The sequence below is a fragment of the Pyrus communis genome, chromosome 7 (genome assembly GCF_963583255.1).
Source record: "Pyrus communis chromosome 7, drPyrComm1.1, whole genome shotgun sequence".
In the NCBI taxonomy this organism is placed as follows: Eukaryota; Viridiplantae; Streptophyta; class Magnoliopsida; order Rosales; family Rosaceae; genus Pyrus; species Pyrus communis.
The window spans coordinates 6,125,429-6,149,652 of record NC_084809.1 but is presented as its reverse complement, the minus strand read 5'-3'; the positions used below and the strand labels follow the sequence as shown (position 1 = coordinate 6,149,652).

Below are 24,224 nucleotides of genomic sequence, written 5' to 3'. Positions count from 1 at the left end.
AGAAATTAATTTGAATTATTCAACGCATTGCACATTACTAGTTCATTGTTGGGAGATTAAAGATAAATTGTTTTTAGGAACCCAAATTGAATATATTGTTCGCTATCAATGCCTGATTTTCCCTCGTTTTTATTACATAACAAATAATTTATTCAACTCTATTTTATTTGGAAGTATTTTTGCTCACTATCATAAACTATGATGCATACTCACTAATCATCTAACACGTATCGTTTCATCTAACTATAACTGTAGAACTCATAGAAGGTTGGGGACTTTTTTTTTTAATTCCTTTCTTTTGAACTTAAACTAATCTTCATAAATATTTATAAAAATAAAAAAATAAGACCAAACCTATGTTGCTAAAACTTTAAGATTACTATTTGGGGGACCATCTAGCAAACTAAAATTTATTGTTTATTCTCTTTTTGTAGACGCATAACGATAATTGAGAATATTTAACTAAACACCAAGAATCTCGTTTGGAATGAAGTTAGAATGTTTAGGAGAGTAAGAGAAAGTATGCCCAAAACTCCCGTGCCTTTCTGATCAACTAGATTTTCAACAAGTCTTTCTGTTAGAACAAGAAGCGAGACTATAAGTGAACCTTTATCATATGGACCCTCACACCCTATTCCATGACGGTTTCGATGCAACTATATGTTTTTTTGTGTTCTTCTATTGGTGTTACGATAGTAGAGTACCAGGTAGTTTAACAAAATTTTATTGATGGAGAAATATTTCCACATACGTGATATTTAAGTTGGTACTCCTAAGTATAATAATACGTGAAGAGAAAAAGTATTTTCTCTTGCCCCCCCACTTTATATTACGATCTCATGAGACCCCCCACTATTACTATGAAAAAAGGACTGCCCTTCGCTGCTAGGAGAGTCAGCAACTTCTATTAGCGCCGGACCTTGAGTCGAATTGATCGTGTCATGTGCAACGTCCATCAATGATGGTTCATTAATGTCCATTGATTTAGACTCCTTCCCTCTTCCCAAATTTTTCCACATACGCGATATTTAAGTCGGTACTCCTAAGTATAATAATACGTGAAGAGAAAATGTATTTTCTCTTGCCCCCCTTTATATTACAAGGAGTAAGATTCTCTCTTATTTGATTCTCATTCCCTTCCTTCTCCTTCCCTTTTTTCACACATTATTATTTTATTTTATTGTCTCTATAAAAAATTATAACCATTCAAGTAAAAAAAAAAAAAAAAAAAAAAATTCTCACTTTGTGTGTGCATATACGCTAGTAGTAAATTAAAAATAGATTCTCATTGTATTTTGCTCCAACGTGGTTTACGATCGCGGGCAGTTCGATCTTTGAAATGCATGATCACCCGTTTTGAATTTTCTTATAAAGGTTGGAGATAGAATAAATAAATGTTCTTTTAAATAATAATCGCAGTTCTTGATATAAAGTGGTAGATGAACATAAAATCTTAATCACCATGTTGACCGAAAGAAGGAAGTAACCAAGTGTAATTTCTATAGCTTAATACAACTACTGATAAGAAAACAAACACGTTAATTGACATTTAGATAATAATTCAATCATCTACAACCATATCATTTGGTTTAAAATTTTAAAAGTATTTATATCACTTCTGATCAAGACCGTTGAATATGATAAGATCTAAAGGCTACAGACTAATGTAAAAATATCTTCAAAATCTTTGTCCTTATCTTATCCCTATGTATAATTGTTATACTTCATGTCTCCGAATCTAGGTTTCCTGTCTATGGAAAAACCCTAAATCTCGCCACGGCCGGAGAGTCCAAGTTAGGCCCTTCGAGCTTCAATCCGCCTTGCCGATCGGCTCCTCTCGGCGCCTCCACCTAAACCCCTCTGGTAAATTTCCCAACTTTTCCTACAATTCTTTATTCTCTCTATTTCTGCGCTTTCGAAAGGTTTCAAATTTTCGCCTTCTTAAGCTTATGTTTCTGAAAGGACCTTGATTTTGTATTTAATTCGGGTTGTTGCGTCGTGAATTTAAAATTTTATGTTTAATTTTGAATTTTGGTTGCTTTCCAGCTCGTTTTGGTCGCGACCTGTCATCAGATCGCTGCGGAACAGATGTTATTCAGCTAAGGTGTGTTTTATAATGGTTGTCTTTCAATTTTATTTTGGATTTTTACTAATTGGGATAAAACCCTAACGATTTCGTTTTGTTATCAGTTGTGGTGCTCCGTTAGGTCTTTCCTGGCTAACAGAGTATTTTGTATTTTGGTTGCTCAGTTAATAAATCTGAGATTTGCTAGCACCTGTGACACTGCTTTTATATTTTGGGTAAGTTTGATGTCATGCTTTTTTCCAGTTTCGAAATGCATTGATAATTGTTGGATTAAAATGGATTTATAATTTCCGCAAAAAAATTCTAGATATTTATGCAATACCAGTACCTTAGAATATGAAAGGTGCATTGCTTTTACTTATAGCAAAAGATTATGATGGTGCAACGAAGTTCATTTGGATATCTTAGGGCAATAAAAATACATTACACACACAATGTTTGGATTGTGGCGAAGAGTTACAACTTGGGATTTTTTGTACCATGTCGTGTGTATCCAATATGTAAAGTCAAAGGCGGCAGATTTGGCTTATAATGACTTAGATTAAGGATGACGACAAAACTAAGGCGGTTCTATATTTACATGGGATTTTACGAATCAACCGCTAACGTGGATTAAAACTTACCTGAAAGCTATTGTATGCATTGAAACAATTATGACAACTGACCCACAAAGCATGCATATGAGAAGCATGCATATGAGAAGAAAGTAGACTTTTCAATTTGCTCATCTCACATTTTTTTATTAAGTTGATTCACCAAGGTATCAGCCAACATCACATAAGAATAAGCATATTCCAAGAGGAATGTGACTAACCAGAGAGATTGGTGATGGCATTTGAGATAGCAAGGGCAGTGCAGACACCTTTCCCTCATACAGACATGTCTCCTCCGAGTAACAGCTTTCCGAACCTCTCCATCATTTAAACATCTGCAATCACAAAATAAATACGAAATAATTAAAATTTAAAAAAACAAATAAATCATCTTAATTAGAACAGAATCAGATCACAAAATTTTAGGTCAAAGGGCCTGGGCTTGAAAGCCTGGCCCAAAGCAAAAGTGTAGGGTTATTGGGTTTAGGGTTTTGGGCTTAGAGCCCACGTTCCACACGGCCCGAATGCCTGATACAAAGGGTTTGTGGTTTGGGGGGTTTAGCGGGCCAAGGGCCCTAGGTTTCTCGGCCCAAAGGCCTTGGTCCTTTCGGGTTTTTAATAGAAAACAAATAAATAAAAATAAATAAATAAAATAGGTGGATTGGGCTTAACGGGCTTGAGGCCCGAGTTCTACTCGGCCCAAAGAGCCTGGGTTGCTTGTTCTCGCCGGGGAAGGACGCCGGAGCCTCCCGTGCTCCGATCAACGACAAACTAACCTACTAACCTCCGATCTAACTACAAAAAGGAAGGTACGAGAGAGAGGAAGATAATTTATACCTTGATAATGTCGAATGGTAGCGGGAGGTGGTCGAATTTCGGCTCGAAACTCACGGGGGTTCGTCGGAGGTTTCTTAGGTTTCTAGGCTTCACCGAGCTCCACAGAGGCGAGGGAGAGTGAGAGAGAGAGAGATTCCACGATGGTGGTGGTGGCGGTGCGTCATCGTTGGGGTGCTTGGTTGGGGGTGTGGGTGTCGATTGGGAAAAGGAGTGAGAGGAGAGTCCGAGAAAGTGTGAGAGCAAAAGAGTTGAGCTGAGAAAGAGAACAGAGTGTTGACTCGGGGAGAAGAGAGAGAAGGAGGTGAGTTAGTGGGCTACCACGTGGCAGGCGAAGAGAGGAGAGAAAATATGAAAAGAGATCCGGATAGGTAAATAGATAAGGGGACCAAAATGCAAAATTACATAAACTTTTAGGGGGAATCTAAAATTACAAAATAATTTTGGGGAGGGTTTTTACATGGTGTTCGTCCAATTGTCACGGTCACGAGGGGACTTGACTTCTGCCTAAACAGCTGGCTAGCTAGCTGCCACCTAACCCACATCTCGATTTTTTTCTCATTTAAGCAAAATCACAGCGACTGGCCATCATTGCTGTTTTTTAGAACATTGATAACTTAGTAAATTTATCAAATAAATATTAGCAAAATATCAACAAAATCCCAAAAGTGACTATTTCAACATTATAATTTCATTATTTAAGCCAAATTCCCTTGTTTTTCGAAAAATCAATTCGTATTCCGGTCCCATTTGGTTTTCCGCGAGAAATTTGAGACCTAGCCAAAATTTTCTCTTTGTGTAGAAATTTAGCCAAAATATTATCTTTTTAACCAAAAACATAAACACCCTCAGTGAGTAAATATTGCAGTAGCCTTTGTTCTCTTCTGAATCAGCAATCTCTTTTCTATTTGGCACACATATGGCACAACTGTCTGTCAACCCATGATACCGTAGGGAGGATGATGATGTTTGCTAAAGTGAGAAGCAAAGAAACCTGAGAAGCGAAGATGAGTGAGAGTAAAATTTGATTTATAATGGGTGTGTTGCTTGCAAGCATTATGCATAAACAATTCTCAAGTGATTAGGAAGTAATCGAGAAGTCAAATAGTTGACATTTGCATATTAGGGCGTGTTGCATGCATGGATGCATTATTGCCTAAACAATTCTCAAGTGATCAGGAAGCAACGTGGAAGTAATTTAGAGAAGTTAAACAGCTGATTAGCAGAAATAATTGCTCCCTTTTATATTATATATTGAAAGTAGAGCCATAACTGAAACTCACCAAGCAATTTCAAAACCTTAATTGCTCCTTATGTTTTCCTAATTAACCTATTCCCTTGGTTGCTCAATTAGCTCCCATGCATCAACCCATTGGCGTTAAATTTCATACCAAAGCTGTTTTTGGTCATGGTTCTTCTAGCCATGACTACATTTCCAGCGATCCAAGCCACTTACGAGTTCAAAGAAACCCAGCTGTCTTTCTACTTTCATGACATCTTATTGTTGTGCCTTGGCTAATTATCTTCACCAACATACAAACCCACAGTTGAATAGTTTAAAATACAAGAAATAAAGACAGCGAGAAATTTACGAGGTTCGGCAAAAACCTGCCTACGTCCTCGGAGAGATATTGCTCTTTACTATGAGAAAAACAGTACAAGTTACACATGAGTTAAATCGACATAACTCAATCTCATATCTCTTGTACACCCACTCACAGAATTTTCCCAAGAGTCTCACTCTACCCCAAAAGTTCTTTCACAAGAGATCTTTCACTCTAGCTCTCTTGATTTCTCTCACCCGTGCCCCCTTGTTTAGCCAAATGCTCTCACCATCTCTTTTTATGCTTTTCTTCATCCTAGCCAAATAATTATGGCTTTGAAAAAGCCACAAAACAAGGAGCAAATTAAGCCACAAAACAAGGAGCAAATTAAGCCACAAAATAAGCCACAAAACAAGCCACAAAACAAGGAAACATAATCCTCATCATGATGTTCCCTCATCAATTTTGTTTTGTTTCCTAGCCTAATTTGGCCACTATCCAACACTTATCTGGTTCAGTCAGGTGGCAACAGGATTTAATGTATTTGTATATTAAAGTGTGTTGCATGCATGGAGATATTATTGCTTAAACAATTCTCAAGTGATCAGGAAGCAACACGGAAGTAATTTAGGGAAGTTAAACAGCTGACTAGCAGAAATAATTGCTCCTTTTCCATGTATAAATTGAAAGCATACCCATAACTGAACCTCACCAAGCAATTCAAAACCTTAATTCTTCCCTAATTTTTCCTAATTAACCTTTTCTCTTGGTTGCTCAATTAGCTGTCATGCATCCACTAATGGCGTTAAAATTCATACCAAAGCTCAGTGCTCCATCCATGTTTTTCGTCATGGTTGTTCTAGCCATGACTACATTTCCAGCGATCCAAGCCACTCACGAGTGCAAGGAAACCCACCTGTCTTTCTACATTCATGACTTCTTATCTGGTGCAAATATCACAGATGTTGCGTTTGCAGGTATTCCCGGCAAGATTTGGAACTACGATCAATTTGCCACTGTTTATGCGGAGGATGCCCCTTTAACGGAGGGCATAGATCTAAAATCCGCCTCCGTTGGCCGGATACAAGGCATGTTTATGGTATCGTCATTGGATGGACGTAATGCCTATGATATGTTATCAATTGTGTTCACAAACAAAAAGTACAATGGAAGCACTCTACAGATACAAGGAATTGATAAGCAATTCGAGCAACATAGAGAATTATCAGTGGTTTCAGGTACCGGAAACTTTCGATTTGTTCAGGGATATATTACGTATAAAACGGTTTTTGTGGACCTTCCAAATGCATACTTTGTTACACAATGCAACGTTACAGTGAGACATTATTAGCAAGAAATCGCGTGTATTTTTCTGTTATACTATGTATCTATGAACATTTAGTTCATGTTCTTATTTTTATCATATGCTTAATTCGGTTTGGTTGTGAAAATCTGTTATCGTTTATTATGAATAAAATCTTGCTACATTAACCTTTTGTCTTATCAATGTTTGAAATCAAGCCTCTTGTTTCCATTTGTATTTTTCAGTTTAATTAGCAGCTAGCTAAGCCCTAGATGATCTGTTGCTTTGGAAATTATATAGCCTAAGCTAGTTAGCTGGCGAATGAGTAAAAAATGTTCATGTCGTATCATGAAGATATCTGATGGCCTCATGCTTGTTTAATTATCTGCAGCATATATATAGTTGTCTTCGGGATCGCCTGGAATGATTTATTCAAGCTGAAGTTCAGCTCGATTCGTTTTTGGATCGGGCTCGAGGTCACGGTTGGTTGGCTGATAATTCGACTGTGACCTCCAACTTATGTTTGGCTCGAGTTAATGAGAACAGAAATTTTGTAAACAGAGAAATTAATTTCAATTATTCAATACATTCCCACATTACTAGTTCATTGCTGGGAGATCGAAGATAAAATTTGATTTTAGGAACCCAATTTGAATATATGGTTCAGTATGAATGCCTGACTTTCCCTCATTTTTATTAGAGCATCTTCAAAGGAGATGTCAAATTTTGAACATAAAATTTAAATTTGACAGCTTATGTGATATTTTGACATCTTTTAAAGTTTTATTATCCATCCGATATGTCAAATTAAATTTTTATTTTATTTTATTATATTATAAAATAAATAATTAAATTAATAAAAACTTAATAATAAGCATTTAATAATTATGAAATCCGGACCGTTCACCATTTATTTTTAACAAGAGGGGATCATTCACTTACCTCGATTGAACAAAAGGGAAACAGGTCAACAACGATATTAATTTGAGTGCCATATGTGACATGAGGAAAAAAAATAGTGGGATTTTAATATAAATATTATTCTAATTTTCAGTGCCACATTTGACATGAGAAAAAAAAAAGACAAGTGAGAAAGTTGCTAACATGCCTCTAAAAATAAAATAAAGTTGAATACATAATAAATACATTATCTGATATGTAAGAGCATTTCTAAAGGAAATGTCAAAATGTCCATATAAGCTATAATAGTAAAAAAAGACCACACGAATGTTCTCCAACTGAAATGTCAAATCCTATGTTGGTAATGACATAGATTGGCAGCAAGAGAGTTGATGTCAAATTTGATAGCTTCAAAATTGATTATTAATGCTTTTTATTAATTTTTTTATTGGTTTAATCATCATTGCAATTAATGTCGTTGTTGACTCGTTTCCCTTTTGTTCAATTAACGACATTCACTTACCATTCATTGAAACGGGTATTAAAATCCCACCAAAGCACATATCTTAAGACACCTGCCCAAAGGATAACGTCTTGCCCTACATGAATCTCATTATGCTCTTCTCTCGCAATTAATACTACTGTCTAGTGATTTTTTTTTCTCGCAATTTTAGATACGTAAGAGGTTTTAGATTTGACTTATTTAAATGACGAGTTTGATTTTCTTTTCTCAATTTTATAAGCTGAACCTATGTGTCATGTCAATGTGCGTTTGCATTCTTGTGGCTTCAGATATCGTACCTTGCCCTTGCTTCTGATGCATTGCGTAACAAGACGTGGCTTGCTTTGGTGCCTCGCGAGTATGTCTTTTACTTGTTTTGCGTTTGCTTGCTTCGCTTGACACGCCTAGTTTCACAGTCCTTGACTTTATAGCTCCCTTGTGCTGAGGTTATTAGACCAAGCTAGCATCAAACCCGCTATGTCAAGTCTTCCTTGTATCCTCATAGGGGGCGTTTGTTTGCCCTCACTAACTCGGACTGGACTGGACTGGACTAGCTATTAGTCCAATACTATGTTTGTTCCATGCTGGGACTAACATTAATGAGACTAAAGGGGACTAGCATGGACAAAACCCTTCACTAAGAGGTCTTAGTGAGACCCCCCAATAACCATGAGACTAGCTAAGACTATCCTCTATTTCTCGTCCTTGTCATGCTCAACAACCACTCTCGACAGACTCCTCGTCATCGCCGGTCACCTAGATCAATCATTAACTTCCCGACTCTCTTTCAGATCCATTTCACAACCAACTTTCATATAAAATATACCAAATTGAAGCTGGGAGTGACAAGATTACGATTTTACTTGAATCGAGGCCAAAATGTGGTCGAATGTGGCCGGAAAATGGCTTGGAAGTCTCGGCCTGTTTGGGTTTCTTCAAATCCATGACAAATTCGAGCATGCAAAGCTAAGATCTCGGTCCAGGGATGGTGATGAATTTTTTGGCAGTGCTAACTTCATCCAATTTAATGAGGGTTGGCCAAAAAACACATCGGGAAACCTGCAACTCGTTGGGAAAATTGGAGCCGTGAGGTTTCGTTCGAACAACGCATAACTAGATAGGGAGGGAGGACAGAGAAATAGAGACTGAAATCAATAAGGAGTTTGACCAGGAATGAGAAAGAGACATGAATTGAGAGGTCTGAGAGGAAAAAAAGAGGGAGAGTGGGACGATGAGAGAAGAGGAAAAGAGTGGGACGGAAATGGTAAGAAAAGATGAAGAAAAAGATAAGATCATAATAAAATATTAATAATTTATATATTAAATAAAATAATATTAGAATTTGTTATTATCCAGCTTGTTAGTCCAATACTGCACCAAACGCTTCACTAAGTTAGTCCAGTTTAGTCTAGTCTAAGCCAATCCAGCTTAATCCTTGAAGCTAATCCAATCCGAGATAGTCCGGCGCAACAAACGCCCCCATAGAGTTAAAGCTCTCCCGCATCCGACTTGGCAAAGCTTTGGAATATATCCCACTCACCATTCCGAGCAAAATTAGAAACCACCTCCAACGGCGGAGGCAGTTACAAGGCTAAGGTGGACTATAGCATAGAGAGAGTTTTAGTTGTTTAAGGTTAAAAATATTGATAATTTAGACTATTATATTATTTTTAATTGTTATAGCCCATCCAACAAGTAAAAGTTCTGAAAAATATGATTATTTTTAGAAAAAGTAAGAGTTAATAAATATTAAATAAATGATTTACTTTAATCAATATCAAAATTTATTGTTATTATATTTCAAATTGTACACACATTAACACACACGTCCCAATAAGTCTATTTATTTGATTAGTTTATAGGGAGTAGTCTATAGTGATTAGTTTAGGTTTCCTAGGAGTAGTCATCCTGTTTTAAAAAGTAGATTTAATATTTTATTATTTTAGGTTTCCTAAGAGTAGTTTATTATTTTTTTCCAACTTTTGGGGTACAACGGTGATCCTATTTCACTTTTCAGTTCAGAAAGCCTTCGTCCTGTCTTGTCTATAGTTCACAGAAACCAAGCATACAAGTGAGAAAGTTTATTGATTTTTCTCATCAATAGGTAAGTTTTTGTGACACACCCCGACCGAGATCGGAGCGTGCTGGCCGTCACACGAAGGTGACGTAGCCATGTGCACGTGCGGAAGCTATTAAAGTAGCAATATAAAAGTACAAATAAATTAAAACCAACTAGCATACAAGGTACTAATATAAGTGCTAGTAAGTGAGATACAATTTCAGAGCAGGTCTAAAGCAGTCCAAACAAAAACGACAACAATAGTACGCCCGAAGGCGACCCTACAATGGGGAGTGTCTGTCAGAAACGCCGAAAAGCCCTCAAGGGAAACCACCGCAACGGCTAAGCAACTAGAACCTGGAGGGGCGCAAAACAAAAGCGTGAGTGGGCAAAAACAAAGCTTTCGAAAACCATTTATAAAATACTTTCTAACCCCTCGCCGTAAAACCCGTATACTTCCCAGAAAATAAACATATAAACGTATGTATAAACATGCCAAACATGCTCAAGGGTATGCCAATCATGCTCAAGATATGCCATGCCAAAGCCTCATAATGAATGTAAGTGCCCAAGTATGAATCATATCAACATCATAACATCTGGCAGCCAGAGTCACCTAACGTGACCTGTACGGCTGCATCTAGAGCTCAAATCTCAACTCTATAACTGAACCTGCCCACGAGTCGGAACCACTCAAGGTGGTCTGTACGACAGGCCTGGGTGTAACTTATATATACGCTCTAGTGCTACGATCACGTGAAGGCTGTGCGAATAATCGCGAGTCACCTACGAGTCGGAACCACCTAATGTGGTCTGTACGACAGGCCTATGCACCTAACTTGGATCCAAGCTGAGCGTGTGGTGCGGGATGTGAACATCACGTGAAGGACTGTGCCCTACTCTGGGCGGGAGCACTAACACCGGGGGTGCAGGTTATGAGCTCTCTAAGTCTCTCAAACTACTGCTGAAAGTAAATATGAATACCACTTACCTGGCACTTACCTGTGCGTCCACAGCACCCAATATGCATATATATGTATGCCACTACTAATGCGTGCAATAATGCATAAACGATAATAATAACATGCATGGCATAAGGCAAATAACCCTTTTTAAATCAATTTCTGGGAATATAAATGTATATAGGTATATACGGAAAACAAAAGCCCACTCACTGGTATGTAGAAGGGTCGTAGCCCCCCTGTCTCGCGTGTGCACGCTCGTCCTCGGGGTACGTGTCACCTAAATGCGAAACAACTATAAAAACGTTAACTTTAAAGCACATAACCAACTTCTCGTAATAACTTCTCATACATTGCTCAAAATGGACAAATGAATATACCAACGTGCTCTACACAACCTCAGGATCACAACCATATTTTTAGAATAATTTTCCTCCGCCGCACGCGCCCCCACGCGACGGCCAAGGCACGGACCTACGCGCCCCCACGCGCGGCCACGTGCCATGCACACTGACGGTGTCAACAGACGCCGTCAGGAATATTCCGTTAAACTGACGGAATATTCCGTTAAACCTAACTGATGCCGTTAACGGCGTCAGGAATATTCCGTCAACTTTGACGGAATATTCCGTCAACTTTGACGGAATATTCCGTCAACTTTGACGGAATATTCCGTTTCCTTCTCCAATCAGTCCCCGACGCCGGCGCCGTCGCCGGAAAACCTGCAACTCACGATTTCTCGCTCGTTTTTCCACCTTTTTCCACGTTTCTTGCACCAAAATCAACCCTAGAGCTAGTAGAACATGTCCCAACAAGTTTTAAGGCCTAAAATTACGAGATTATACCTGTCCAAATCTTCAAAACTCGGCCAACTCCACATCCAACGATCCTGACGTCCAAATTCACCCAACGAGCTACTCCCAAGCTCCTGGGAACCTCACAAACACAACTATAAGCTTCAAATGTCCAAAAACTCACTAAATTAATCTTGCATGAACAGTAACTAAAACGGACATGGCGATATCGACGTGAAAACGTCGAAGTTCTTACCTGAAAATGGTATATTCGTGCTCCCCTCGTCCTCACGATCACAACTGCACCCTTAGTTTCCTCGATCTGCTACGGTTTGAGGGGTTTTGGAGTTTGTCCGTACGTTTTCGAAGAGGAAGAAAGGGAATGGGGCTCGGGGAACTCACAGAGAGAGAGAGACAGAGAGAGACAGTGAGACAGTGTGTGTGTGTGGCCCTAAGCTTGCCAACACCACACAAACAACCAAAACAATAATGCAAAAACCAGCTAGGGGTAAAAGGGTCATTTCCTATGCACGTTTCCGATATCTCCGGGACGGGATGTCACATTTTGACCACTTTATTTTTATATTTTGATGATTTTATTTGTTTATTGCTTTAATTTTAAGAGTTCGTACAATCGTACTTTAAAATTTTAATTTCAAGTTTAATATATTTTTTCTGATAGTCTGATAGATTTCTTAGAAATATAATTTATTATATAAACTTGTATTATTAAAACAAGACTTCACAACAAGATGGAGAGTGAATTTCTAGCAGATTCAATGAACTTGTGTACATTGAAAAAGAGTTTGCCGAAAAGATTGATTCAGAAGAAATAACAAAGGATTTTAATTCCATTAAGGATTGAAGGGCACAACTTGAATAAGTACTTTTTATTTTATTTGTTAAGTAGTTATGACAAGATTGATGATGTATTTTCTTTCTACTATAAATTGCAACTTCAAATGTTTTCTTTGTTAAATCTAGTTGAAACTTGTTTTATTCATAGTTAAATTTCTTACTTTAAATTATTACTTTCAGGCTTTTTATTGTGTAACTTTATGTAAGTAACAAAAAAATTTAACCATTTGATCTCCTAATAATAATTTTAATTTAACCCATCTACCAAATAATTCATGGCTCCGCTATTGACCACCTCTCCCAAATGATCACGATTAAGAGACTAAGGGCTGGTTTGGTATTGCTGTGCTTTGAAAAAAAACTGCTTTTGTTGTGCTGTGAAAAAAAGCGGCTGTGAAAAAAAACCAGCAGAGTGTTTGGTAAACTTTTTTGTGAAAGTGCTTTTGGAAAAAAAAGCAGTATGATAGTGTTTGGTAAACTTTTATGTAAAACAGCTGTGACTGTGTAAAATGACCAAAAATGGTATAATACTAGATGTGCCATTAATTTAATTTTCTTAACCAATAAAGGTGAATTACTAAATATACTTTATTTGTAAAACAAACATATTTATAAACTTTATCTTAAATATTAATTAGTATGACAAACTACTTCAATTGAAATATTTTAGACTGAATAGTTAGAATTCATTAGTACAATATTGTTAATGTACTTAAAAGTCTAATTAGATACATTCATCAAATTTTATTATTAAATTTAATCAAATACTAATATTTTACCTTTTTTCTTCTTTCTAGAATCATCTTCTTTCAACTTTTTTTTCTTTGTTCGACATCTTCTCTCTATCTAAACCTCTCTTTTCTCTGTACCTCTGTCTTCTCCCATCTTCCTTTTTTCTTCCGATCCACCTCAAATTACTCTGGCCTCCTTCTTATTTTTTAAAGTTTGAAACTTTGTATTTATTTTGTTTTGCCTCAAAGAAAACGGCATGGAGCGGGTGCTGGAGCTGCGGGTAATTGGAGCGAGCTAAAACTTTGTATTTATTTTGGAATTGAGGGCTCGAGGACTTTCTAGGAGAGGGCACAGAAGTGCTTAGGCTTAAAGCTGTGGTGTGGCGTTGGAGAAAGAGGTGCAGCGACGGCGGTTGTGCGGAGAGAAGCGAAAAAGAGGAGGAGGAAGAGGTGCAGCGGCGGGAGGGAAGAGGGTTTTTTGTGATAGAGAAAGAGAGAGTGCAGAGTGTAGGATCGGGAGAAGGAGAAAGGAGAAAGGAGGGGGTAGTTTTGGTAAATTGAAAAAATTCATTAATGGGTACTGTAGCTCCGCGTTTTGGAAAAAATAAGCGGCTTCTGGAAGCTGCAAAATGCAGCTTCCACTTTTTGGCTTTTTTTCATGTGAAACTTTGAAATTAAGCTGTTTTGGGATGTTTACCAAACACCAAAATTCTTACCAGCTTTTTTTCATGGTAGCTTTTTTAAAAAGCACCTCAACCCCAAACTGGGGCTAAGTAGCAAATTGAACTTTAATCTGAGAACCATCACCAAGTCTCCATCTTAAACCATCTTTTATAGCCTTGTGCCATGCAACACTCCTTTCCAAGTCGAAAAAGAGCCATAAAAATTCATCTTCTCAGCTTCTGATGTGACAATATAAAAAACGCACTTACTTGCACATGTCAGTTTTTATCTTTTTTATCTTTTTTTTTTTCTTTTTGTGGTTAAAAATAAAAACTACGAGTGTAAACAAGTTTTTACAATTGTTATCTTAACGAATTCTTAATAGATAATCTCCTAGGTTACGTCTTTGGTGTCGGATTAATTTCTTCTTTTGTTTCATCGATCATTTACATGATTTTCTGCACTTGTGATGAGATTTTCTTTTTCTTGGTGCGCTCGGATCCGAAACTTTTAATGATATATATTCCATCAACTTTTCGGATTAAAACATATAATTTTGCTGAACTTTGAGGGTGACAGGTTGAGAGATATCATGATATTTAGTTTTAATCGAAATATCCATATCTAGATTCACACGGTTGACTGTGTGTGTGTTTTGGAATGTTATTTTTGTATAATTATGATTGTTCACCAGCGTTTCTACGTTTTCTCGTTGCAACTTCTCATCAGGGGACGAATTGATGACCCTCGATTGATTCACCTGGAAGATATGAGATTCTGTTGGTGCTACATGGATGCCACAGGGTTGTTCTCGTAAATCGATTGCCTTTTTGTTTCTTACTCGATCCTGCTTCTTTATATTACTTTTGATTGATTACTTTCGCTTCTGAAAAACCTCAAGGGTACATGTAGATGAGGAAAGAAGAACCTGGAAGCAGAGATGGGTACGTTTCATCTTTCCTTTTAGTAATTGGTGGAAGCAGGACGCTACACATCGGTCCTTCAATTTGTAAGGGATATAACTTTAGTTGAAGTGATTCATTTGCTAGGCTGCAAATCCAGTAAATACTTATTTTTGAATATGCATTACTTCCCATTCAATTACAATTTATAGCGGATGGAAGCTGAGACTTGTATACTTCCCTGTTTACAATCTCTCTAACCAATTCTATGATTGGAAGCATTGACTGCCTCTTTGGTGATACAGGGGAGTGAGGTGGTACCATGAACCTGAATATTGGAAATTCAGCGAACCAGGAAACAAATGATGTCCATCTTGCTACAGGACAGCTCTATGCTGTTTCAAAAAGATTTCGCTACGTGTATATCAATGGAACGGTACACCATTCGAATAATTGATTCCCTGAACTGCTCTCTCAGTACTCCAGTTTGTATGCCCATTTGCGGTTGTCCTACCTTGAAGAACCTTGTTCATGGCGGGGTTGGAAGCATCACCATGATATTGATGGAAGTTGAACTGGGTGGCCTTGGAAATTACTTCAAGAGCTAAATGATGATGTTAAACCCAATTGAGTTTATACATAAAAGAGTATCCCGTGGCTTTGATGCATTCTTCAATGTACTCCACTCTGGTATGTATTTTGCTGATGCCAATGTCTTGACTATGTTTCAGTACAAATTTCTAATTTTGCGATTTTCTGTTGCCTCACACACTCAACACATCACTTGTTAATAGAGATGGCTTTGAATGGGTTTTACTAATTTCACTGTTCCAGATTTTGAGATGGAATTAGCTGCAGCAAGGGCAACACATGAGTAATCTATACGTAGCTACTTCTCCTCGTCAAGGGGCTTGGACACTGATTCGCCTGGGAAGAGAAGGTATTTAATGGGTGTCGGAAAGTGGAACTAATAATGCTTTTAGCGGCTGTAAAAGACATGGATGCCAGAAGGTAGTTATTCGTAAATTGATTCCTTGATTTGTTTCTATCACCATTCTTGCTGCTTGTTTATCTTATCACATGACGTACCTTGCCTTGTTAGAGCAATTCATAGCTTTTCATGTCTAAATTTTCCAAATCATTTATCTCATTAAACTCGTGTGTTTTCAATTTGTTGCAGCGAGTCTATGAGAAACACATAGTCAGACACCGAAATAAACCGTGCCCTGTACATTTGATGCTTGAAATCTGGTCCTGTTGTAGGCTTGTAGCACAGAAGTAAGCCAGGACCTGTTTTGGTTCTCTAGCTGCTTATGTTTCTTTTTGTATTTGGCTATTTTCTATAAAAGTAATTGAGTTCTTGGCTGGCTCTTTGTTGATACAGAGGAGTGAGATATCATGAAATTAGGTGAACCATAATTTAGGACGCGAGTACTTCTGTCATGCTCATGCTACACGAAGGCTATACATCATTTTAAAAGATTCGTCTACATAAACATCAATGAACCTGTAAGCTTCAATCTTTATGCAGATGACAGATCCTGAAATGTGCATGTATCCTGTTTGAAAGATTTGATATTCTCTTCTTGCATCTGTGACGCTCATTTTGTATGCGTTCTTCAGGCATGTGCTACCCTCCATTCGAATAATTGATTCCCTGAACTGTGCTCTCCGTACTCGTGCACCATTTTGTATGCATCACTTTGGTAAAATTTTTATTTGAAGGAAGTGGCCAAGAGTTCAAACGTTGGATTGAATATGCTAAGTTCACATGAGCATATGCATCACTTTTCTATCTGTGCAAGCAAGCTAAAATGGGCAGCCATGGATATAACTTAAAAGGTGGTTATCTAGCGACTCTTGTTGTGCTTGATTATCCTTTCAAAGTGTCCTAATCTCTCAGTTGGTGGATAGATTGGATGGTCGGGCTTGGTCGAATGTGCCGAGGAGTCAAATGCGATAATAGTTGAGCTTGATTGAATCTGTAAGTTTGCTGTTGATATATATGTTGGTATCACTTCTGGAATATCTGGATATAATCTTTATACTAAAATTGAATTGAGTAATGGAAATTCTGGAAATTGTGAGTGAACCATGTCCTAATGTGTTGGTGTTTAATTGTTTTTCTTATTGTTATTCTAATGGAACATAAATCCTCACCTTTAATTTGAGGAAACTATATTCCGCTGTTTCGATTAGAGGAAATAAGTATGTCGTATTTTCTAAGTATAAATATATCCATCGCTTTAGAAACACTGCTTAAAGAACCCCCGATGGAACAAAGGGAAAAATTACACATGTTTGAGTGTTATTTTTGTGGAATAAGAACATATTTCAGTATGGAAGGCAGAGTTTCGCTTAATAAGTCATTTCTGAAAATTATGTGACGATTATATTCTATACCTCTAATTGATTGCCCAAAATAATTTGAAAGAACAACACAATATAACGATATTTATTTATTTTGGTCTCCAAAATAATTTGATAACCAAATGCCCAACTAAAAATATATACACCCCTTTTTACTTTTTACATACTTTTTATTACTTTGTATCATTTGATCCTTAATTTATTTGATCATACGGCTGTAAAGTAAGAAGGTATGTATGTGAAGTAAAATATAGTGTGTGGATAACATAACCTTAGAATATATATATATATATATATATATATATATATATATATTTATATTACCTGGTTATACTTCTCCTTTGTATCTAAAAGCCCACAAAGGGCAGACTGAGAGAAACCCTAGTATCATCATCCTCTCTCTCTCCCCACTCCACTGGAAGGAAAATTGGGGGTTTTGAGGTAGTGCTACACATCTGACTTCTTTTGTTCAAATGCTTGTATTTTTGTGGGAAATCTCTATTTCTTTGTTTAATTTTCGATTTTTCTAGCATTTTGTTCTCTCTGCCCACTCCACTGGAAGGAAAATGGGGGTTTTGAGGTAGTGCTACACATTTGACTTCTTTTGTTCAAATGCTTGTATTTTTTTGGGAAATCTCTGTTTCTTTGTTTTATTTTCGATTTTTCTAGCATTTTGTCCTCTCTTTTGAGGTAGTGCCATAGATCTGATTTGTTTGTAATTCATATGCTTGTATTTTTGTTAGGGCTAAAGTAATCGGATATTTCTGTCAGCGTCTTGTGAGTAGAATCAAACATCTCTAAAACCGATGTACATTGGCTGTCCTGGGCTATTTTATTGGTCTTAATTTCAAGCATATATTCCCAAAATATCTAGTCTATAGTCATATACTACTGAAAATCAGTACATAAGCAGCTCAGTTTGGGTCTTTATTTATTTTTTCTTTACTGGTAACAAGTATGGTTATCTAAGCACTGGTTGGAGAACAGTGACAAGAATAGGGAAAGGCTTGTAATCATGGACAAAGAACGGGTTCACCATTGAAGGTAATTTTCAAATTCCCGAACCTTTAAATTGTATTATATTGTATACCAATGTAGTTAGTTACAATGAGATTTCTGATTTTTGTGGGAATTCTTTGTTTCTTATTTCTCTCTTTCTCCAGTCCAGTGGAAGGATAAGGGGGTTTTGGGGTAGTCCCCTCGATCTGATTTTGTTTTGTTTTATATGCTTGTATTTTGGAATATTTTGTGGGAAATCTTCGGTTCTTGACCTGTATTCTTTGTGTAGGTTGTGATTCCAGTGCTGGTGGTGGTATCAGTTTATTACAGTGAGCCAAGTTAATTGAGGTATTATATCTATAACTCGCTCTCTCTCTACTTTCTCTCTCTTGTTTTCTGTATTGTGTAGAATTGCATGAATGTGTGGTGGTTGGTTGGATTGTTAATTCTGTATTTTTTTCGATGGTTTTTGTCTTTTGAGATCTGTTGTGATTGAAGGTTTACTGATTGATTTGTGGGAAGTTGGGTTTCTGCTTCTAATTTGAAAGTGGGGTTTTCCTAATTTCCTTTTTGTTTCCCGTATTGTTTATCTTCCTCAAAGTTGCTGTGTTATGGGGATTTTGTACACGTCTGATGTATCGAAGTCGGGGGTGGGAGGGGAATTGTAAGATAGATAGTCTTTTGCTCTTGTGGTGTCTGTCGGAGTAGGGACAAATTTCAAACTCTTATGTTGTTTATGTTTGTGAAATTGCAGCTCCAATCAAAATTTGCTTGCTTTTATCATTGCTTTGACTGTATGAGAATGTTTCAATGTGAATTTCATCTGTACTCATAAACTTATAGATAAAAGGTAAAAGGTTTGTTATGAAGTATGTGAAATGAAACCTTGATAGTTTAACTAATTCTGTATTTACACGTATGTAGATATCTGAATCTGTGTAGAAGCTAATCCAACATTTGATGTGGTTTTTTTATTGTTTTTCATAATCTTGTTTGACATATTATCTGTTGTGCCTTGGCTGATTATCTTCACCAACATACAAACCCACAGTTGAATAGTTTAAAATACAAGAAATAAAGACACAGAGAAATTTACGAGGTTCGGCAAAAACCTGCCTACGTCCTCGGAGAGATATTGCTCTTTACTATGAGAAAAACAGTACAAGTTACACATGAGTTAAATCGACATAACCCAATCCCATATCCCTTGTACACCCACTAACAGAATTTTCCCAAGAGCCTCACTCTACCCCAAGAGTTCTTTCACAAGAGATCTTTCACTCTAGCTCTCTTGATTTCTCTCACCCGTACCCATGGTAGAGCCAAATGCTCTCACCATCTATTTGGATGTTTTTTTTCTTCATCCGTTCCTTCTCCTTTGGCAAGTCATTTAAATAAAAAACAACCCCTTTTCTTCTCCTCCTTTCTTCCACCCGAAAGCCAAATAATTATGGCTTTGAAAAAGTCACAAAATAAGGAGCAAATTAAGCCACAAAATAAGGAACAAAAAAGCCACAAAACAAGGAAACATAATCCTCATCATGATGTTCCCTCATCAATATTGTTTTGTTTCCTAGCCTAATTTGGCCACTATCCAACATTATCTGCTTCTGATAGGAATTTTTTAATTACCCATTTTATTCTTTATCTTGAAAATAAATGATGCCCACTACGGTTGCAGTTATTCTAGTTGATGAGTGTGCTATATTTGCAGTGGATACTAGGGGTTTCTACGACCATAGTGAAACTGAATGTCATGATAAGGTTCATGAGTTTAAGTCAAGACTATTTGGTTTGAAGCGTGGGACACGACGAATGTTTGAACATTTGGATAAACATGTGCAAAGCCTTTTGAAACAGGTAATGCACCTTATAGTTATATCTACGTGGATATATATATATATATATATATATATATATATATATTATAAGATCATCTGACTCTGAATTAATGTATGACATAAACCTTATCGTTGAAGGAGTTGCAACGGAAGTTATGCGATTCATAGATAATAAAGGGAGAGATGTCTTTCAAATTGCCAACTTTTTGTTTAGGAAGTGATGGGCGAGTATTGAAATAAATAGGTTTATTAATTCAAAAGTCAGTAGTTGATCAATTTTATTTTTGTTTACAGAGTTGTTAAGCATATAAAGTTGCTTATTCATCACCAAGCATTGATCTTGTAACTTCCTTTGATGCAATTAGATCTGGCTCTGCTGCGGCTTTAACGGTCTTGGAATCCAAGTATGTGAAAAATCTGCATGATAAAACTTTAAAAGTTGTAAAACATTAGTTAGCATGATAAAAGTTTTATCATGCAAATTTTTCACATACTTGGATTCCAATACTGTTAAAGTCGCAGCAAAGCCAGATCCATTTGCATCAAAGGAAGTTAAAGATTAATGTTTGGTGATGAATACTCAAATTTATATGCTTGACAACTTTGTAAACAAAAATAAAATTGATCAACTATTGTCTTTTGAATTAATAAACCTATTTATTTCAAAACATGTCCATCACTTCATACAAAAAAGTTGGCAATTTGAAGGACATCTCTCCCTTTATTATCTATCCGTTGCGACTCCTTCAACGGTAAGGTTTATGTCCTACATTAATTCAAAGTCAGATGATCTTGTAATATATTTATATATATATATATCCACACATATATAACTATAAGGAGTTAAACTCATGAACCTTATCATGAGATTCAGTTTCACTACGGTCGTATCCACTGCAAATATGGCACCCTCATCAACTAGAAAAACTACAACTGTAGTGGATATCATCTGTTTTCAAGATAAAGAATAAAGCGGGTAATTAAAAAATTCTCATCAGAAGCAGATAATATGTCAAACAAGATCATGAAAAACAATAAGAAAACCACATCAAATGTCGGATTAGCTTCTACGCAAATTCAGATATCTGTATATGGGTAAATACAAAATTGGTTAAACTATTAAGGTTTCATTTCACATACGTCAAAACAAACCTTTTATCTATAAGTTTATGAGTACAGATGAAATTCACATTGAAACGTACTCATATGGGACGATAGTGATGATGATGAATTCGAGGACTTCCCCCGGGAAAGGTGTATTTTTCATCTCCTTTTTACTTTTTGGTGAGGTTGCGCGATTTATTTGATGATGGTGCAACCATGATCGCTTCTCTGTTTTACAAAACATAATCTCTCGAGACTGATGATCGAAATAGCGGAATGACTGTGTTAACGTTAGAAGACACTAACCCATTAAATCTGTGGTCTGTTTATAAGAAACCTGTTTTGGGTATATGATTCAATATCGGTCTCCGACTCTTCCTAGTTTTTATTCGTTTTTTGGGTTCCTTCTCATATTGACCGAACCTGCAGAGAAGGCCACTGGGAAACGAGCCATTTGTGAACAATAGAGTGACGCCGAGGGCAATATTATATAACAAATAATACAGTTATTATGTATTTAGCTTTATTTCTATTTTTAATATATGCTCCAGTGCAGGTGTTTTACTTCTAGTGTTTATTTAGTTTGGTTCATAAATCATTTTCGACAACTTTGAAGGGGATGTTTACTAAAACTATTTGGAATTGAAGTAGAAAGGATGTTGAGTCCATATAACGTGTTTATTAATTCATTTCAATAGGAATTAAGTTGATTACTAAATTGCCCTTACATAAATAAATTATTTTCATACTAATTAATTAAATTAAATTTCTTGATTAAATTTATATAGTAAAATTCATCTATATAAAAATATATAAATAGGTTTTATTTATTTATTAAAAGACGGTTATTTCCATCCAACCCCCACATCTCTATCTTTCCCATGCCTCCCTTTCATCCTGAAGGTCCAGGTGCACTGCCCCCCATCCACCCCAGCCTTTCCTTGCCTTATCTCTATCTTCTACCCCCTTACGCCTCCATAGCCACCGCCCTATAACTAGGTCATTCATGGTCTAGCGCGGAGCGGTTTCATTGTTGTCTCGATCTCGGTCCACTATGTCAGTTAAGAGTGCAACGGTCGAATTCAGGTAAGAGTCTAGCGATTCGATGAAACAAATGGAGATTAGGCAAGGTATGTGATGTGGCCTTGCACGGTGAAGGTTGTGGTGTTGACAGAGATGGAGAATGAGCTGCGCTCGATTAGTGTCAAATGAAGGGCAATGTTGGGATAATCATAAATAGGTGAGGCGTAATTGGTAGAAGAAATCCATTCCGGATTTCTTAGGTGTCCAAGAATTGAAATACGTCCCCCATGAAGGGAGTCTAATTTCTCTAAAATTAGAAGTTGGATTCCTTAATACGTAGATCCCAGATGTATTTTGATTCCGCAAGATTATGTAAACAAAGGTGTATCTGAAATCGGAATCAATCCGATTACGGGTACATAATCGGGCCCTCACATTCTAGACTTCTCCACCACAAGGCCAAACACAAACCCTCGTCCCTCTTTCTCACCACCGCAATCTCCACCTTCTCTCCTTCGCACGGCCGCCATGAGCGAACTAAGCGAGTGCGAGAGCCAGAGCAAGAAACAAAAACTCGCGGGTCCGGATCCAGAATCATGCCAGCGCCTGATCCCGGACCTTCCACCGGATGCAGACAAGCTGCGCAAGCGGGGGAAACTCATATGGCACTGGTACGACAGCAGTGACGATGAAGATGAAAACGATGGGGCCAATCCCCTGGGCAAGGTGTTTATTGTCGACGAGGTAAATCTATAATGTTCAAATGGCTGGTAGGGTTTCGATTTTGGGTTATTTTTAATTTTAGGGTTTCTGATTGATTTTATGAGGAAGATCATCCTACTATAAATAAATCTTGTGTAATGAACAGCGAAAAAAGAATATGGGAAGAGATAAGGGCTCGAAGATCATCCCCCAAATCCAATGAAAGAAAGAAGGATACTAGTAAGTGCCCCACCAAACTTGATGTTGATGATGATGCTATGTGTGTGTTTCCGACGGATTGGATTGGAATCAAGGTTTTGTAATTTCAATATCTAAACACTTAGGGAAGGGAATTTCTATGCATTTCCTAATCCATGTAATCGGATTCCGTATTTCTGAATTCATAGAAAAGTGGATGGGATCAGAATTTTGTACTTGTTTACGGTGCGTCAATCTCTGAATCTTTCAGTTTATTCAATACTAAATAGTACATTTTATTAACTTGTTTTGATCTTAAATTTGAGTTTGTGTATTTATTTAACAGCTGATTTGCAAATATATACGAACCCAAAAACGGGAGCATGGTTTTTACTCGAGCCGCGTGGAGAGATTCCAAAGTTTTGTGTAATCTGTAAGAAGATTAATGACCACATGACCAAGCACTGCCCACAAATTGGTAGGTTTTTGTGTTTTTCTTTTGTTCTCCAATCTGAATCTCCCATTGTTGTACTCCCTAGTTGAAGTACTAGCTGAGTCCTCTATTTGGTTAAGAAAAAAACAGTTGTCATTGATGTTTACTTGGACGTGTCACGAGTTTATTTGGGTACAAGTGTAGGATTACCATGCTTGACTCTAACCCGAATGATTGTGCAGACTCTTCGACTCAAGTTCCTGACCTGAGTTGTAGACTATGCGGGAGGGAGGGTCACGCGAATACAATTTGCACGTATCAGTACTATGTCCCGAAGGGTGAACAAGTTGGGCGTGGCGCTACTCTAATTTGTAGATGCTGTAAAAAAGAGGGTTGCCATCCTGGTACGAACGATTGGGTTGGTATTGCTGTTCCGAATTACTGTGAGATTTGTGGGAAGCTTTATGCGCACAGGACTGAAGACTGCCCCCCGGAAGCAAGGAATGGAGGTGGTTGGTGACCAAGCGGCCTTTGTTGGCGTATGAATAAAATATACCTAATTGAGTAGAACTGAGTTCTTGCTCGGCTAGATTATATGTTTCCTATGTTGGGTATGTAAATGTAAAACTGAGACCGACTGCGTTGTTCTTATGCAGTTTGGTTTTGACTCGTGAGGATATGTTTTAAAAGTAATATAATCGTATTACCTTAACCTCCGTTTAGTTTGTACAACTATTTTCAGTCTGCATCTGCAAAATGTGATGTATGTTGGCCTTTGACTCATGGCCTTGTGTCGTTCGGAGCCTTCAAGGCTTCCATTTTT

General features: G+C 37.2%; 2 protein-coding genes across 7 annotated transcripts; both read left to right on the top strand.

The window, feature by feature from the left end:
* The first annotated feature begins 1,719 nt into the window (after positions 1-1,719).
* LOC137740320 (dirigent protein 11-like) lies at positions 1,720-6,537 on the top strand. Of its 2 annotated transcripts, none has more exons than XR_011069163.1 (4): positions 1,720-1,863; positions 2,047-2,104; positions 2,191-2,301; positions 6,035-6,173. XR_011069163.1 is itself a non-coding variant. In XM_068480180.1 (4 exons), exon 4 carries the CDS (start codon positions 5,845-5,847, stop codon positions 6,406-6,408), a length of 564 nt encoding a protein of 187 aa, XP_068336281.1. In that variant the 5' UTR covers positions 1,720-1,863; positions 2,047-2,104; positions 2,191-2,301; positions 5,840-5,844; the 3' UTR covers positions 6,409-6,537. The 2 variants fall into 2 exon arrangements, 1 of the variants encoding a protein (XP_068336281.1); XM_068480180.1 differs by having other exon boundaries at positions 5,840-6,537.
* Positions 6,538-17,464: 10,927 nt separating this feature from the next.
* LOC137740830 (uncharacterized) lies at positions 17,465-24,107 on the top strand. Of its 5 annotated transcripts, XR_011069178.1 has the most exons (5): positions 21,745-22,812; positions 22,937-23,010; positions 23,115-23,214; positions 23,315-23,446; positions 23,644-24,107. XR_011069178.1 is itself a non-coding variant. In XM_068480637.1 (4 exons), the coding sequence occupies exons 1-4, from the start codon at positions 22,697-22,699 to the stop codon at positions 23,919-23,921; spliced, it is 600 nt and encodes a 199-aa protein (XP_068336738.1). In that variant the 5' UTR covers positions 21,745-22,696; the 3' UTR covers positions 23,922-24,107. The 5 variants fall into 5 exon arrangements, 1 of the variants encoding a protein (XP_068336738.1); XR_011069179.1 differs by lacking the exons at positions 21,745-22,812; positions 22,937-23,010; positions 23,115-23,214 and adding exons at positions 17,465-17,542; positions 18,390-18,448; XR_011069177.1 differs by having other exon boundaries at positions 23,115-23,446.
* The last annotated feature ends 117 nt before the right edge of the window (positions 24,108-24,224 follow it).